At 36.4% G+C, this 17,920-nt stretch overlaps 1 protein-coding gene across 1 annotated transcript; it reads left to right on the top strand.

Moving 5' to 3' along the window:
* Positions 1-15,504: 15,504 nt before the first annotated feature.
* On the top strand, positions 15,505-16,647 carry LOC111919114 (uncharacterized). The gene is made up of 4 exons (XM_023914729.1): positions 15,505-16,024; positions 16,110-16,183; positions 16,393-16,399; positions 16,451-16,647. Exons 1-4 carry the CDS (start codon positions 15,505-15,507, stop codon positions 16,645-16,647), a joined length of 798 nt encoding a protein of 265 aa, XP_023770497.1.
* Positions 16,648-17,920: the final 1,273 nt, after the last annotated feature.

The raw sequence follows: 17,920 nt of genomic DNA, 5'->3' as shown, positions 1-17,920 counted from the left end.
GATTTATGTTGGATGGTCTTCCTTGTTATTTGTGAATTTTTTATTAATGATTAAACTCCATGATATGACAAATAATTGTTTTTTTTTTTTTCAGTATCTTGATTACAACTTCAACAAAGAATTATTTTGTTAGAATATTAAACAAAGAATGTATTATTCTGGTAGAATAATATACAATAGAATGTTGAGATTTTGGCCAGCGAGTGCAGGTAAATCTAGGGTTTCAAATTTCATTCTTCTCACAACTTAGATCTGCCAGAATATATTCTATGTATTCTCTCACATTCAATGTATTCTACCAAAATATATAAAGCGATAGTTAATTGCAAGTAACATGTTTTTAACCATTATTAGTTTTTGTTGTATTTGTAATAGGAATGGCTGGAAGAACGAGTTGAAGACCTAATAATGTTGTTATTTTAATAATGTTGAATAATGAATAAAGTTTGATCATAATCACATTTTAATAATGTTGTTATTTTTTAAGAATTTTATTCATTTTTGTTGATATTCTTTTAGAATATGTATAAGTATATGAAAATGTATAAGACTTTTAGTCTGTAATATGTATGAATTTGTATTTAAGTTCGGATGTATAAGAATATATTAGAACGTTGTTATTTTTCAACTTCGGATTCAAGAAATTTTGTTATTCTTCAATAATATTCTAAAAGAATAAAATTCTGAAAGAGCATCATTCTAACAAAAAAAATTCTGACAAAATAAAATCGGTTATGTTTACAAATTACGTTAGAATTAAAATTGAATTAATTAAAAAAATTAAAAATTTTAAAATTAGGAGAATTAATTATCCCTAAAAATCCGAAAATTTCCTTTTATAATTTTAGTTAATTGTCCAAAATACCCTTTTGCTAAAAATTTTGTGATTATATAGTACATGTTATCCCATTGTAATATCATACACTCTCAAATTATGTTCATTGATTAATTTCATCCGTTGGTTTAGATCTGTACATTCTGGCACATAATAGTTAGTAAAAGCAAAATAACCTAAGCCTATATATATATATATATATATATATATATATATATATATATATATATATATATATATATATATATATATATATATACACACACACATAGAGAGAGAGAGAGAGAGAGAGAGTTAGGTTCTTATATTCCCAATAAGTATTATGTGCCTCTAACAACCAATCAGAATTAAAAAAAAGTAAATTCAATAATAAATAATAAAAAAGGTATAATAATAATCTTGGCTACATCTAATTATGGTAAATATTTAAAACATTTAATATCTTTTAAATTACGGGAATTAGTTTCTTAACCCTACAAAAACACCGAATCCTCATCACCATCAACACACGTCAAATTTTCACCTCACAAACATCAATTATTGTCTTCTTCATCAAATACACCATCGTCTTGTTCCCAATATTTTCTTCTTCGTCAAATACTCTCATCCAAGTTTGGTCCAGTTTACATATATAATATATAGGCCCATATTTTGAGCATGAATCACAAGTACATGAGAAGGCATACTTAACCTAATACAGGTAACCTAATAATTAACCCATATTTTGTGACTTTCGTTCTTCATGTAATCACGACGATCGTACCTTGTTCAATCGATTGGGGGTTTCAATTCCAATACAAAGGTAAATTTCTTTTCCTTTCCTCAGTTCTTACAATTTCATTAAATAAAAATTGATATCTTCTTTGTATATACCCTTCTCACGATTCATATATCTTATATCCTAATTTATTTGATTCACATCACTAATTATGTAATTCTGTAATTCAGTGTCCATATTTGACAATTGATAATTCGATTCATAGTGATTTCAAAATTCATTTCTACATGTGATGTCACTTGAATTAGTTTTATGTTATTTGTATCGACGCTTGTAAGTGTGTAATGAAGCACTATTTGTGATAGGTTAGTATCAAATTCTTCCACTACAATCATAAACTAATAACTTTATTATTAAAATTGAATATCCTTCGAACCACAACCACCAAATCTCCATTACTTTTTTGAGGTAAATTGAGTCAATGTTTTGTTGTAATATTAATATTAAATGGTTTTATAAATAATCATAAAAGTTTAGTGTTTTGAAAATTTGCATATTAGTAAGTTCCTTACACAACTTTCATGTTTTGCAAATCCCAAATTTCACATTGCAAAAGTGTATTTTGGTATTATAGAATGTATTATAATAATGCCTAACAAATGTTTGTTGAAATGCCTAAAAAAGAATCTAACCATATGATGTGCATTTTGTGAATTACTAGCAACACATGTTTTATGTAATATTTATATTCGCATAGAATGAACAGATTTTTGCATTCTAATATGGAAAAGAAAGAAAACATGGCGAAAAATAGTATATTCTAATAGAATGTATTTTATGTATAAATATTCTAAAACATAGAATGTATAAATGCATTCTGTCAGAATATTTTTAAGAATGTTTGTTAACAACAAATATATTTGCTTAACTGATAACACTAACGAGTAATGCATCTTATTCTTTCAAAATGGCATGGAGAAGGAATTCAATGTTGTTCATACTAGATAAAGATTTGGAATCGAGTTCAACAAGTATATTTGCGAAGAATTACATTCTTATGATAGTACATCACATTTTCGTAAGAATAGTCTGAATCAAGTAGATTATATGGACCACTGAAAAAGATTAAGTGTATTTGTTCAATAATTGTATATTTATAATTCTATTTTTTAAGTATTTTATTCATTTTTGATGATATTCCGTTAGAATATGTATACCTATGTTAAAATGTATAAGGTTGTTATTATGTAAGAATATGTATGAATTTGTATTTAATTTCAGATATATATATATATATATATATATATATATATATATATATATATATATATATATATATATATATATATTAAGAATAAAATCATATACCATCATTCGAACTTAGATGTATATGAATAATAAATAGAAGTAGAATACTTAAATCATGTTTATTATCAAAAATATTTGCATTGGAAATATATTCTGCAAAAATAAAATCGAAAATATATTTACTAGTTTATGGTTGGCATTCTGTCATTCTGACAGAATAAAATCGGATTTTTAAATTTGAATTAATTTAAAATATTCACATTTTTTAAATAAGGGAATTAATTATCCCTTAAAATCCGAAATTTTCCTATTTTAACATAGGTTAATTGACCAAAATGCCCTTATGCTGAAATTTGTGTGATTATATGGTATATGTTACCCTTTTGTGATATCATAGACCCTCAGATCATGACCATTGATTCTATTCTATCCATTGGTCCATATTTGTGCTTACGAATACACAATAGATATTAGGAACATTTGAACCTAACCATATATATATATATATATATATATATATATATATATATATATATATATATATATATATATATATATTGTAACACCTATAAAAAATCACAAGAAATTTAAAATTTTTAAAACCAACCCAAATTTACAAATTGTTTACAAACATAATTTTCAAAACATTTTGGACATCAGAGTCTCCCAAAATCATAGTTATAAACGAGAGGATGTGTACGGTCACTCTTTCTCTTTTCCGCGGTCATCCGAAGTACCTGGAATATAACCCAAAACTGTAAGGCAACGCTTAGTGATATCCCTCAAAGTACAAACACATAAACATATAACAACATGTTGGGTCCAATCAACCATCGGGTTGGAATACCGCCAAGCCTGATCAACCATCAGGTTAGAATGCCAATATATTATGGGTCCACTCAACCATCAGGTTGGAATATCCCAGACCCATCAACCATCGGGTTGGAATGCCAATCTATAATGGGTCTTGTCATCCTCTAGATGGAATACCCACGGGCCCAATCAACCATCATGTAGGTATGCCCCCAGCCTGTTGGCTTACCCACAAAACATTAAAGCCTTAACCACCAACCAAATATGTGCACATATAACAGATAAACATATAAACAGTCTACATACAATCAAGCAGATCTATAGATCACTAAGCATAACATTATATTATATACCATGATGCCGATTTAACAGATCACTACGACACGATAACATACTATCACATAACATGATATCAAATCCAAATGGTCGGCCTTGGTGCCTTCGACCCGCAAGTACAGTGAGGAAACTTACCTCGAAATCTTGACAAAAGCTGATGAGGTCTTGACTTTGAATCTCAACTCTAATTGTCACCTATTCCAACTAAATGACCAATCTCAATCAAAATTATAAAATACCTAAAATACCCTTAGGGTAAAACTTAGTCAAACGGTCAGAAAGTTCGAGAAAAGTCAACTCAGCTAACCGTCACGTCGTGGTACCCTTGTATCATGTCCTAGTAACAAGGTTTTTAGCAGCTTAATGCGTTCGGTCACTTTCTTATATTCTAAAGGGTCTCCAACTCATATCTGGTCCAGAATATGGTCTAGATGGATAAAGTTTCCAACTTTATCCAATAGAACCCTCCAAAATGCATAAATCTCAACTTTAAGATCCAAAATACTTAATGGCTTAAGAAATAATCATCCAATCCTTAAGGTTACTTGAACAAAAGCTTCAAAAGGATCTCTAACACCAAACACACCCTAAAAATCGGTGCTTTTCAGAAATGCATGTCCAATGCATGTCTTAAACTCTCATTAAGTCAAAATAGGGAAAAAAAGACCAAGATTCCATGCATGGCCTCAAAACTCAATTCTACCAAATGCTCCAAATAGCCTGGAAAATCATAAAGTTGCAAGCTTTATAAAGTTCAACCACCAAGGCAACAAGCCATAGAGAAAAGGGGCAAAATCCATAAATCTATCCATTGAATCGACAAGATGAAGACTTTATACCTCCTTGAGATGCTAGAAAACTCCTGGATCTTCTTTGCTTCGGATTCCTAATGAGATCTTCCATCATATTCTTCATTCACAAACACCAAATACCCACACTTTAAGGCTAAAAACACACACAAGGACTCTAGGGTTTGCAAGGGACGATTTGGAGAGATGGAGGATGATGGGAGGGAGGCTAGGAGTGGTTAAGGATCTTTAAATAGGGCTCAACCCTTAAAATTTAGGGCTTTCCCCAACAGCCACCACCATATCATGGCACAATCACCACCTTGTGGTGGTTCATTAAACCCCATGACCCAAAACTCATTGCTACGTCGTGGTGAGGCTTCACCACATCGTGGCCTTCAAATAAAAATACCATACACAATCGAATATAATTTCATACCTAGAACCAAGTGTTAAAACTCTTCCCTACTTGAATCAGACTCTGTCCTCGAAGTCAACTCCGGGTAATGCTCCCGTATCTCTTACTCTGTAGTCTCTTCCTAATCTGTTGGATAAGCTCTGTGGTCTGAAGGACTAACTCGGTCCTTCCCAAGATCCTATGACCAACCAATCCCCAACAAAATGGGGTACGACATCTACGACCATACAAGAGCTCAAATGGCGGAGCACCAATGTTGGAGTGATAACAATTATTGTAGGAGAACTTCACAAGAGGTAGGTAGGAATTCCAACTCCCACCAAAATCAATAAAACATGCCCACAACATATCCTCAAGGGTCTGTATAGTCCATTCACTCTATTTACCAGTCTTCGGATGTTATGCAGTGCTGAAATGTAACCTCATGCCCAGTTCCTCGTGGAACTTCTGCCAGAATCGGGAAGTGAACCGAACATCTCGATTAGAAATAATGGAACTCGGAACCCCATGGGTAGCAACGATCTCCCATACATAAACATTGACCAACTTTCGGCCGAAAAGCTTTACCGGATGGCCAAAAAGTGGGCCCTCTTGGTCAATCAATCAACGATGACCCATATAGCATCAAATCCCTTTGCCGTCTTCAGCAACTTAGTGATAAAATCCATGGTGATCTGCTCCCATTTCCACATAGGAACATCCAGAGACTGTAGCTTACACCTCTAATGCTTTACCTTGACCATCCTGCAGGTCAAGCATCTCTCGACATACCATACTATCTCCTCTTCATACACTGCCACTAGTAACTCAATCTCAAATCTTGATACATATTGGTTGCTCCCGGGTGTATAGAAAAGTGAGACTTATGAGCCTCCTCTAACACAATTTGCCTGATCCCACGAGAAACTGGAACCTAAACCTGACCACACCAGGTCAATAACCCACGACTATTCGTGACAAATCTGTTAATCTCACCCTCGATCCTTTCTTATTTCCAGTTCTCTTTCCTCCCTTTATCTGAGCCTCTCTGATCAATCCCAAAAGCTGAGAATCAACGGATATCCTCATACACATATCCTCAACCGAAGATCTAGCCAAATTGCGGCTCAAAGTATCCGCTACCACATTCACTTTACCCGGATGGTAAAGGATCTCAGAGTCATAATCCTTGACCACGTCTATCCACCTGCGCTACCTCATGTTCAGGTTCGGATGATCCATCAAATATATCAAACTATGATCCGTGTAGACAGTACCATGGACCCCATATAGATAATGTCTCTAAATCTTAAGGGAAAACACCACTGCCCCCAAATTGGTCATGTGTGGGATATCACATCGCATGCGTCTTCAGCTACCGTAAAGCATAAGTAATCACTCGCCCTCTCTGTATGAGGGCTGCCCCCAAACCAGTGATGGATGCATCACAGAATACCACAAAATCCTCGACCCCCCGGAGGGTCAATACCGGGGCCTCACATAACCTCTGCCGAAGAGTCTCAAATGTCGACTGCTGCTCAGGGCCCCATTAAAAATCCACCCCCATCCTTTTCAGACGAGTGAGGGGTACCGTAATCTTGGAGAAGTCCTACATAGATCTCCGATACTACCCTGCCAAACCCAAGAAATTTCTAATCTCTGAGGGAGATTTTGAAACCTCCCATTGCATCACAGCCTCGATCTTAGCTGAATCGACCAAAATCTCATCCTAATTAACAAGGTGCCCTAGGAACTGTACCTCTCGTAACCAAAACTCACACTTCGAGAACTTGGTGTAAAGTAGACCTGGCAATTTGATACACGACACGATTAATACGACACGAACGCGATACGAATTTTCCGTGTATGTGTTTTGTGTTTATTCGTGTCTGACACGTATTTTAAATCCGTGTTGCGTGTCTTACACGTGTCAAACACGAATTTACCTGTTTAGACACGTATAAGACACGATACAAATTCATGTTGACACGTGACACGTATAAACACATATAAACACGTATATACACATATATACTTTAGGGTTAAATTTTGTATTTATAATATATTAGGGATCAATTTCGTAAAAGTCAATAATTAGTTTATAGCCATAGCTTAAAAAAGCCATTAAAAACGTGTCTATTCGTGTTTACGTGTAACACGGCTAAAAAACATGTCTATTCGTGTCGTGCCACGTGTCACACGAATTTTTTACGTGTCGTGTTCGTGTTTGATACCCCAAACACGTTTTATAATTCGTGTTCGTGTTTACCAAATTCGTGTCGTGTAAATTCATGTCTGACACGAATACATGACATGCAGACACGGATTGCCAAGTCTAGTGTAAAGTTCTTCTCGCATCAAAACCCCCAGAAGCTCTCGAAGGTGCTCCTCATGCTACTCTCTGGTCTTGGAATACACCAAGATATCATCAATAAACACAATGACAGATTGGTCGAGCATCGGCCTGCATACCCGATTCATCAAATCCATAAACACCGCAGGCGCATGGGTGAGCCCAAATGGCATCGTCACGTACTCGTAATGCCCATAACGATTCTAGAATATGGTCTTCTCCACGTGATCCTCTCTCACTTTCACCTGATGATACCCAGACCTCAGATCTATCTTTGAGAACCAAGATGCACTCTCCAACTGATCAAAGAGGTCATCAATCTACAGGAGGGGATGACGATTCTTCACCGTTAACTTGTTCAACTCCCAATAATCAATGCACATCCGGTGTGAACCATCCTTCTTCTTGACAAACAGTACCAGCGCTCCCCCCCAGAGAACTGCTAGGTCTGATGAACTGCTTGCCTAGAAGCTCCTGAAGCTAAGATGACAACTCATGCATGTCAGATGGTGCCAGGTGGTACAACACCTTGGAAATCGGGAACACACCTAGCACAAGATCAATCATGAACTCAACCTGCCTCTCAAGAGGCACATCGGGTAACTCCTCTAGGAAAACATCAGCAAAGTCCCTGACAACTGGAACCTCTAAAAATGAAGTCTTCTCCCTATACCGAGTATCAACCACATAAGCCAAATAACATGCACACCCGTGCTGAATATACTGCCGAGCCCTGGATGCCAAACAAAACCCTGAACCAACCCTGGTGCCTTCTCCAAAGATAACTAGTTCTCCCCCACTTGGGGTTTGAACTATCACTCGTTGGCCCTCACAATCAATCATTGCATCAAACCTGCTCAGCTAGTCCATACCTACTATCACGCATACATCCCCCATGGGGATAAGGATCAGATCAATTGGATAAGGCACTATGAAGATCTCCAATATACAACCCTTATACAGTGCGGATGCATAAAACCTGTGTTCGTTGGCGATGGAAGCCTACAACGGACACTCTAACTCCCCAATAGGCATATCAAACTCCTTAATGAATGTTTGAGATATAAAGGACCGAATCGCTTCTGAGTCAAATAACACAAGATTAGGAAAAGAGTTCACTAAGAACGTACCTATTAGGAGAATAAACATCAACATAACATAAAGCATAATCAACAAAATAATAAATAGAAACATATCGGTCACAACATCTGGTGCCGACCTGGCCTCCTATACAGTGAGTTGGAAAGCGTGACCCCGAGCCCTTGGGGGATCCGCCCTGCCCTGACTCCCATCCGTGATCCTTAGAGTAGCCGATGTTGGAGCCCACGCCGGCCTGGCAGCAAGCAAGGGGCACTAGGCCTTCACATGGACCACATGATCACAATAATAATAAAGCTTGATGTCGGATGTTGGACCCTGATATCGGCAGTCCCTAGTAATGTAGCCCTGTTTGCCATATTTGTGGCATCCCGAAGAAGATCGACAAGCTCCATCATGAACCTTTCCGCACTTCCAACAAGTATAGCCCCTCTGAATCCCAAATATAGTATCAACGGTCCTGAACCAATTCGGCGCAGACTATGACTGTGTCGGGGTGGGTCTCTGATCCCTCGTATGGAGCTCTATCTTAATCTTACGCTACCTAGCGTCCTCCTACAACTCAAACAATGAACTATAAAGCTGAGTAGATACAAACTTCCTTATGTATGTCTTGAGCATGATCAAGTAATGGGTCATCTGAGCTTGTTCAGAAGCAGCAAACTCAGGATAAAACATGGCCCTCTCCGTGAACATCTTGGTGATCTCCGTCACCGACTCAGTCCCCTGTCTCAAATCCAAGTAGTCATGTGCCAACCTCTCACGCTCCACCAACAGAACATATCTAGAACAAAACGTCTACAAGAACTACTCCCAAGTCAATGCAGTCCTCTGCTCAGGAGAATACGAGCTGGTAACAAGTCTCCACCAATCATTCGCTCCGGACCTAAGAAGGTCCAGAGTGCACTTGACCTTCTGGTCAAGAGGGAAAGAGCAAGTGAAGAAGCATCCCTCGATGTCAGAAAGCAATCTCATGGCTATGATCGGATCCTGAACTCCATCAAATGTTGGAGGCTTTGTATTGTCAAAGTCTCGATACTGGAAGACTCTCCTAGCACCAATCCCACCAGCAACAATAGTTGTGGTGGCTGCATCAGCAACGGCCTCAGACAATGCAACATAACGCTCATCAAAGTACTCCACCATGGTGATTTTAATAGACCCAAACATCTCCGGTAACTATTCCCGAAAGTGAGCAATAACCTCCTCATGAGGGATCTCCCTAATCCCGTCCTCGGACACAACTGGCCCATGCTGGCCATTAGCTCCCGATCCCGATCTAGATCCCGCCTCAAATCATCTCGTCATCACCATATTGAAAACAAACCAGGGAGATATCAGATAAAATACATATCATACCAGGGGAAACAACTCCTAACAAAGCCCTAGGGGTTGTGACTTCTCTGTTATACGTACGAGTCTTGTGCTTCCAACAGTACGAGCCCATACTACCTTCCACACTTACCCGTATTTGTCTCAGAGGATCATCACAACAACCCTAAAAATACAAACCAGAATATGCATACACTCAATCATCAATTCCTAAAGGAAGGCTAAACATCACAAAATTGGCTAGCTGACCCCACACAACTTATCCATGAAACTTCCACCAACCCTGTAACACTTGTGTATGCTAATCATACATAACACTGGACCCTATAGACAGTTGAATATCTGATCCTACCCTAATCCCTTCATCAAACAAGAACAGGAAATAAGGCCAAACCAAACATTCTCAGGCTACAGAATCTTAGTTATATACAACTATGATGGATACACAAAGCAACTACAATAATGATGTCAATTTCATATAAGGAAAACCCTAGTCTATCACTAACATGTTGTTCTAACATATCACAATATCATATAATAGTGTGGTAATTTGGGGCTACTTACTGGCTCCGACTGATCGTACACATCACATCCTCTTGATTATTTTGAACACAATTGAAAATCATTTTTGTAAAATCATTTTACTTAGTTTGAGACTGAATTCACACGAGTGCTCCTCGAATTCAATCAAACCAAGGCTCTGATACCAATTTGTAACACCTATAAAAATCACAAGAAATTTAAACTTTTTAAAACCAACCCAAATTCACAAATTGTTTACAAACATAGTTTTCAAAACATTTTGAACATCAGAGTCTCCCAAATCATAATTATAAACAAGAGGATGTGTATGGTTATGCCTTCACCTTTCTGCGGTGATTCAAAGTACCTGAAATATAACACAAAATTGTAAGCCAACGCTTAGTAAAATCCCCCAAAGTACCAACACATAAACATATAACATTCGAGTCTAATCAACCATCGGGTTGGAATACCCCCAGGCCCAATCAAGCATCGGGTTGGATTGCCAATATAATGTGGGTCTACTCAACCATCGGGTTCGAATACCCCAGGCCCATCAAACATCGGGTTGGAATGCCAATCTACAATGGGTCCTGTTATCCTCGGGATGGAATACTCTCAGGCTCAATCAACAATTGGGTAGGTATGCCCCCAACCTGTTGGCTTACACACAAAGTAGTAATGCCTCAACCGCCAACCAAATATGTGCACATGTCATAAATAATCATATAGATAATCTACAGACAATTAAGCAGATCTACAGATCACTAATCATAGCATCATCCTATATACCATGATACCGATCTAACTGATCACTACGACACGATAACATACTATCACCTAATAGGATATCAAATCCAAAGGGCTAGCCTTGGCGCCTTCAACCCGAAAGTACAGTGAAGAAACCTCACCTCGCAAACTGGACAAAAGTTGATGAGGTCATGACTTCGAATCTCAGCTCTAGCCGTCACCTATTCATACCAAATGACCAATCTCAATCAAATTTCCAAAAATACCCTAAATACCCTTAGGTTCAAACTTAGTCAAATGGTCAGAAAGGTTGAGAAAACTCAACTCACCTGACCGCCATGTCCCGGTACCCTTGTACCATGCCGTGGTGTCAAATACGACAAAACAGTCGTGGGCGGCCCTATCACCATGTCGTGGTGGCATCGACACGTCATGGTAACATGGTTTTTAGCAGCTTAATGCATTCAACCACTTTTCTTCTATTCCAAAGGGCCTACAACTCAGATCTGGTCTAAAATAGGGTCTAGATGGATAAACTTTCCAACTTTATCCAATATAACCCTCCAAAATGCCATAGATCTTAACTTTGAGATCCAAAATACTTTATGACTTAAGCAATAATCATCCAATCCATAAGGTTACTTGAAAAAAAGCTTCAAAAGGGTCTCTAACACCAAACACACCCTAATAATTGATGCTTTTTAGACATGCATGCCTAATACATATCTTAATCTCTTTTTAGATCAAAATACGGAAAAAGGCCAAGATTCCTTGCATGGCCTCAAAACTCAATTCTAGTCTAGATCCAAAGAGCCAAATGCTCCAAATGACCCGAAGACTCCTAAAGTTGCAAGATTTATGAAGTTCAACTACCCAAGGCAACAAGACATAGATAAAAAGGTGCAAAATCCATAGATCTGTCCATTGACTCGACAAGATGAAGGCTTTATACCTCCTTAAGATGCTAGAGGAAGGTAAACTCTTGGATCTTCTTTGCTTTGGACTCCCAATGAGATCTTCCACCACCTTCTTCCTTCACAAGCACCACATACACACACTTTAAGGTTAAAACTCACACAAGGGCTCTAGGGTTTGCAGGAGACTATTTGGAGAGATGGAGGCTGATGGGAGGGAGGCTAGGAGGGTTAAGGATGTTTAGATCAAAATAGTGAAAAAAGGCCAAGATTCCATGCATGGCCTCAAAACTCAATTCTAGTCTAGATCCAAAGAGCCAAATGCTCCAAATGACCCGAAGACTCATAAAGTTGCAAGCTTTATGAAGTTCAACCACCCAAGGCAACAAGACATAGATAAAAAGGTGCAAAATCCATAGATCTATCCATTGACTCGACAAGATGAAGGCTTTATACCTCCTTGAGATGCTAGAAGAAGGTAAACTTTTGGATCTTCTTTTCTTTGGACTCCCAATGAGATCTTCCACCATCTTCTTCCTTTACAAGCACCACATACACAAACTTTAAGGTTAAAACTCACACAAGGGCTCTAGGGTTTGCAGGGGACTATTTAGAGAGATGGAGGCTGATGGGAAGGAGGCTAGGAGGGTTAAGGATGTTTAAATATGGCTCGACCCTTAAACATTAGGGTTTTCCCCAACAGCCACCACCACGTCGTGGCACAATCACCACGTCGTGGTGGTTCATCAAACCATGCTGCCCAAAACTCATCGCTACGTCATGTTGAGCTTCACCACGTCGTGACCTTCAAAGAAGAATACCATACACAATCGAAAATAATTTCATAGTTGGAACCGAGTGTTATATATATATATATATATATATATATATTTAGAGAGAGAGAGATAAAGAAATTTTAAGTCATTTGAGAACACAAAGATTCTTTGAAACCTCATAACTTATTTTTTGTGATTTTTTTGTTCAAAAACATAGTTTTTAGGGCCTTGATCGTTTATTTTTAATCACTTTTGAAGAAAAAAAAAATTCAAAAACGAAAACTTTTATTTTAAAAATGTGCATATATGCAATGTTTTAAAACCCGGGTCGACCTGGCCGGTTCAACCCGTTGGACCGTGACCCGGGATAAAAGACAGGTCAAATTAGAGCGGGTTTTTGTAAAAATACGACCGGATCGAACCGGTTGGGTTTACACTAAACCGCGGTTGAACCGGGTATGTCGAACCGCCACAAAACCAGATTCGCCCGTTTATTAGGGTATGTCAAATTAAGTAAGATCGGCTTTCTCCAGGCAAAACAAACTCGTCTCCTTTGGAAAGAATAGCGACCTGAAGAAAGAAAGAAAGCAGCGACTGAAGGAGCGACATCAGGAGTGACTGAAGTAGCGACCCCAACGATTTCGTTCTTCTCCAGGTGAGTTTCCGTTCTTCTCCAGACGATTTCATTCCCTCTCTATTACTAATCCATTGACTCCAATCATCCAATTTTGAGTCTATCTAGTTAATGATTTGCAATTTCCGAAGTATATCTTTGTTTGGAATTACAAGTTTGTGATCGATTAGGTTTCTGTTGCTTCTCTTTCTGAGCATAACTAATGTTAGTAAGCTTGACTTTTGAGTGTATAGATCTTATAGCTATGTTAAATATAGACCATGTTAAAAGACAAAAAGCTAAAACAATATATGCTAATTTAGAATCTTTAAACCCAACATGTATTGTTGACTTTATCTTTTGGCACAACCAATCTTGATATTTGCTGAGATTTAGTATGGGGTTTTTGTAGCATTATGGTTTTAACTGTAGATTAATTGAACAAAAAGAAAAGAAGTTGACTGGTTAGTATGGTGGTGTAGGGTTTTTTTTTTGTCTAATTCTAAGTTAAAGGTCTCCAGTCCCTACTAGGTGCACCAAGGTCCCATTTTTATGGGTTGGAAAACACCAACAAATATTTCTAAACATTCTGAGCATCTTGTTCCATATTAGAGTTCATTTATTGTTAATTGATCATTGTTTCAAGGTTTTGATTGTGTAGATTATGTAATTAGGATACAATTGAAATATGTTTATTGATTATAATATTACTTTTCAGTGCAGTTAAATATGGAATCAAGGGAAGAAGAACCATTGCAAGTACAATCTCAAGCTCAATCCCATTCTTCGGTTCAATCAAATGGACGAACAAAGACGGATATAGCATGGGAACATGTTACTCAAGTCATTGATGAGAAGAGGAAAAAGGCATGGATATGTAATTTTTGTCAAAACGTTATAGGTGGTGGTGGAATATACAGGGTTAAGAAATATCTTGCTGGTATTAAAGGTGAGGTAGTAGCATGCCCAAAAGTTAGTCTAGAATTGCGGTTTACTATACAAGGGAAATTGAAAGAGACTTCCCAAAAAGAAAACGAAAAACGTACCACTAGTGCTACTATCTTGGATGATGATGAAGAGATGGAGGAAGCAGAAATGTCAACTGTGAAAAAGGGAAAAAGGAAATCTACTTCGAACTTGCATCCATTTTTTACGAATGGTATAAATGATCCTTCCCAACCCACTATCAAATCTACAATGCAAAGTAAGGCAAAAATACATGATGTGGATTTAGCTATTGCTATGTGGTTTTATGATGCATGTATACCTATGAATGCTTGCAACTCTCCTTTTTTTTCAACTTATGGTAGATAAAATAGCAAGTATTGGTTATGGGTACAAAGAACCTATTTATCATTCTCTGAGGGTTAATTTATTGACAGATGCAAAAAAAGTCAGTTTCATTGATAATTGATTCGTTAAGAAGTCAATGGGTTGATACTGGTTGCACAATTATGAGTGATGGGTGGAGGGATGTTTCACAACGACATTTGATTAATTTCTTGGTTTATTGTCCGAAAGGGATATCATTTCTTAAATCTATTGATGCATCTGATATAGAGAGAAATGCTACAAATTTGTGTAATTTGTTTGTTGAGATTGTTGAAATGGTAGGAGAAAAAAATGTGGTGCAAATGGTAACCGATAATGCTGCTAATTACTAGCTTGCTGGTACTAAGTTATGTGAAAGAAATCCTTCTATTACTTGGTCTCCATGTGTAACTTATTGTCTTAATCTTGTATTAAAGGATCTTTCAGAATTGGTTATGTGAAAAGTTTGGTCAATCTTGCATCGAGGGTTACTGTTTTTGTTTATAATCATAAGTGGCCCTTGAATTGGCTAAGAAAAAGACCCGGTTGGAAAGAAATTATCCGTCCAGGTGCTACTCGGTTTGGTACCGTGTTCATTGCATTTCAAAGTTTATATAACCATAAGGAAGATTTACAAGTAATGGTCATATCTAATGAGTTTAAGAAGATGTTGAAAGTGGGAAATGCGGTTGAATGTAAACAAATTGTCTTGAATGAAATCTTTTGGAAGAATTATTTGATTACAGTGAAAGTAATGACTCCTTTGTTAAAGCTTTTGCGGTTGTGTGATTCGGATGAAAAACCTACAATTGGTTATGTTTACGAGGGAATTCGTTGGGCAAGAAGAGGGATTAAGGAATTGTTTAAGAAGAAGAAGGAATTATATAGGCCTTACACTAACATAATTGATAGTCGTTGGGATAGGATGTTAAGAAAAAGTATTTATTGTGCGGCTTATTGGTTGAATCCCGTTTTTCAATATGATCATGCAAATCTTTGTAAGAAGAATGAGGTGTTCCAAGGCGTTCTTGAAATGGTTGAGAAGACTTTTAAAGGTAATGACGTTTTAAATATTACATTGAATTTAGGCAGGTTTTGTGATGCTGAAGGTACCTTTGGTAGATCCAATGTCGTTGCTTCTCATAATCTTACTCGTCCAGGTATGATTTAAATTTATTTTGTTATTATTATATATAAAATATTGTATTTTCTAATATATTTTTTTGTTAACTATATCTTTTTTAGATGAGTGGTGGAAGTCATTTGGCAGAGATATTCCGGTTTTGCAAAAGTTTGCTAATAGAATATTAAGTCAAACGGTATCTTCTTTCGATTGCGAACGTAAATGGAGTGTATTTGAAAGGATTCACACGAAATGGAGGAATAGATTGGAACATCAAAGGCTAAATGATCTTGTATTTGTTCATTACAACTTGCGTTTACAAAATAGGTATGGTATCTTGCTAAGATATACTATGCCATAAAATGACCAAGTTATATTTGAAATTTTTTGTGAATGCTTTTGTAGATTGAAGGTTGATATGAGGTCTTACGATCCTGTTGACTATAAAAATATTGATAAGCAGGATTTTGGGTGGTTAAAAAAGAGCGGGAAGGAGAACTTAATTATGATGATTTGGAAAATATGCTTGATGAGCAAGAGCATGAACTGACTTCTAAATCACAAGGTAACCATGTTGATGATGAAGTTGATAGTGAATTTCAGTTACTAAGTGACCGCGAGATTGATGCTTATAATACTCCAATTTCTCAAGATCCATGATTTGGTTTGGTCGTAATGTGTTTGGATTTGTCTACAACTATGTTTTCTTTTGTTATTTATACTCTATATGGTTGTTTGTTGTGTTTGGATTGATTTATAACATGATATTAATACTCTATGTGGTTGTTTGTTGTGTTTAGATTAAACTTAGTTGACATCAAATTATTGGTATCATATGTCTATGTAGTATGCAGGAAAGTAAAAATATATGAAAATAAAAAAGATCATAAACCGGGTTGACCCAACGGTTCAACCGGTTGACCCGTGAACCGATCATCACACCGGGTCAACTAAAAACTCGGATTTTAAAACATTCATTGTAGGTAATCCCTCGTTACTAAAGTAATGAATAAGTTAGAGACCGAGTATTTTGTTGGAAATAGCCTATGTTATCCAACGTAGTCAAATCGGTCACAAATTTGTTGGTATTTCACAACAAATTACAGACATATTACTCATGACCGAAATTCATTGTGTTTTTAAAGGTTCGAACGTTGTTTTTTTTCCTGCTCCACCTTCCGTATAATTTTATTATACATACACTAGGCACGGTTACCAAAAATGTTTAGATAATGTTTTTTTTAACTTAATGGACTTAATCTTTAAAAAAAACTTAGTATACAATTTTTTTAGTAAATTAAGTTTGAAAAGCAATGGCCTTCGTATTCAACCATATATATTTCCATATTATTTTTTCTAGATTTGTGCGTACTTCAAATCACATCCACCAAAGTAGGAATCTCTCTCCATATTTATTTTGGTATACACAATGAAATTTGGATATCTTAATTTATCTCGTGATGCAATAAATTTTTAGAAATTTCTCTAATTTTTAGTTAAACAACCATTTGTTGTTGCATTTAAAATTAAAAACACTCGGCAAACATTTTTATATAATGAATTTTTTAGAATAACAAGTGTTCACAAACTTATCATTGAATAGCATATCCTTTTTTCTTGTATCATTTATTAATATTTATTATTTATGTTAGGGTATATCGTATATATATTTGGAAACCTGTTTTGTAAGAATTGTGTAGGAAGGATTAGAAGTGTCAAGGTTGTTGAGCATTTGGACTGCAACTTCTAATTTTAAAGTCGTTGTGATTGATAAACACGTGGATCCTACCGATTCGGGTGGATGTTACCTGAATTTGATCCATCTTTCTACTCGAAGTATATATTGAAGATGTGTGTGTAATTTTTCATTTTCAGAGATCAATTTTATACTCACCTTATTATCTTCTCTCGTTCTCTCAGTACTGTTCTTAGG

Source organism: Lactuca sativa, chromosome 7 (assembly GCF_002870075.4).
Source record: "Lactuca sativa cultivar Salinas chromosome 7, Lsat_Salinas_v11, whole genome shotgun sequence".
NCBI classification, from domain to species: domain Eukaryota; kingdom Viridiplantae; phylum Streptophyta; class Magnoliopsida; order Asterales; family Asteraceae; genus Lactuca; species Lactuca sativa.
The sequence above is the reverse complement of the archived record's forward strand: the minus strand, read 5'-3'. Positions and strand labels throughout refer to the sequence as shown.

Excerpts from the sequence above, each read along its gene's own strand:
- LOC111919114 (XM_023914729.1), top strand. The coding sequence starts at position 15,505 with ATGGTCATATCTAATGAGTTTAAGAAGATGTTGAAAGTGGGAAATGCG. Across the intron at positions 16,025-16,109 it reads TCATAATCTTACTCGTCCAG|ATGAGTGGTGGAAGTCATTT; the intron begins GTATGATTTAAA and ends TATCTTTTTTAG.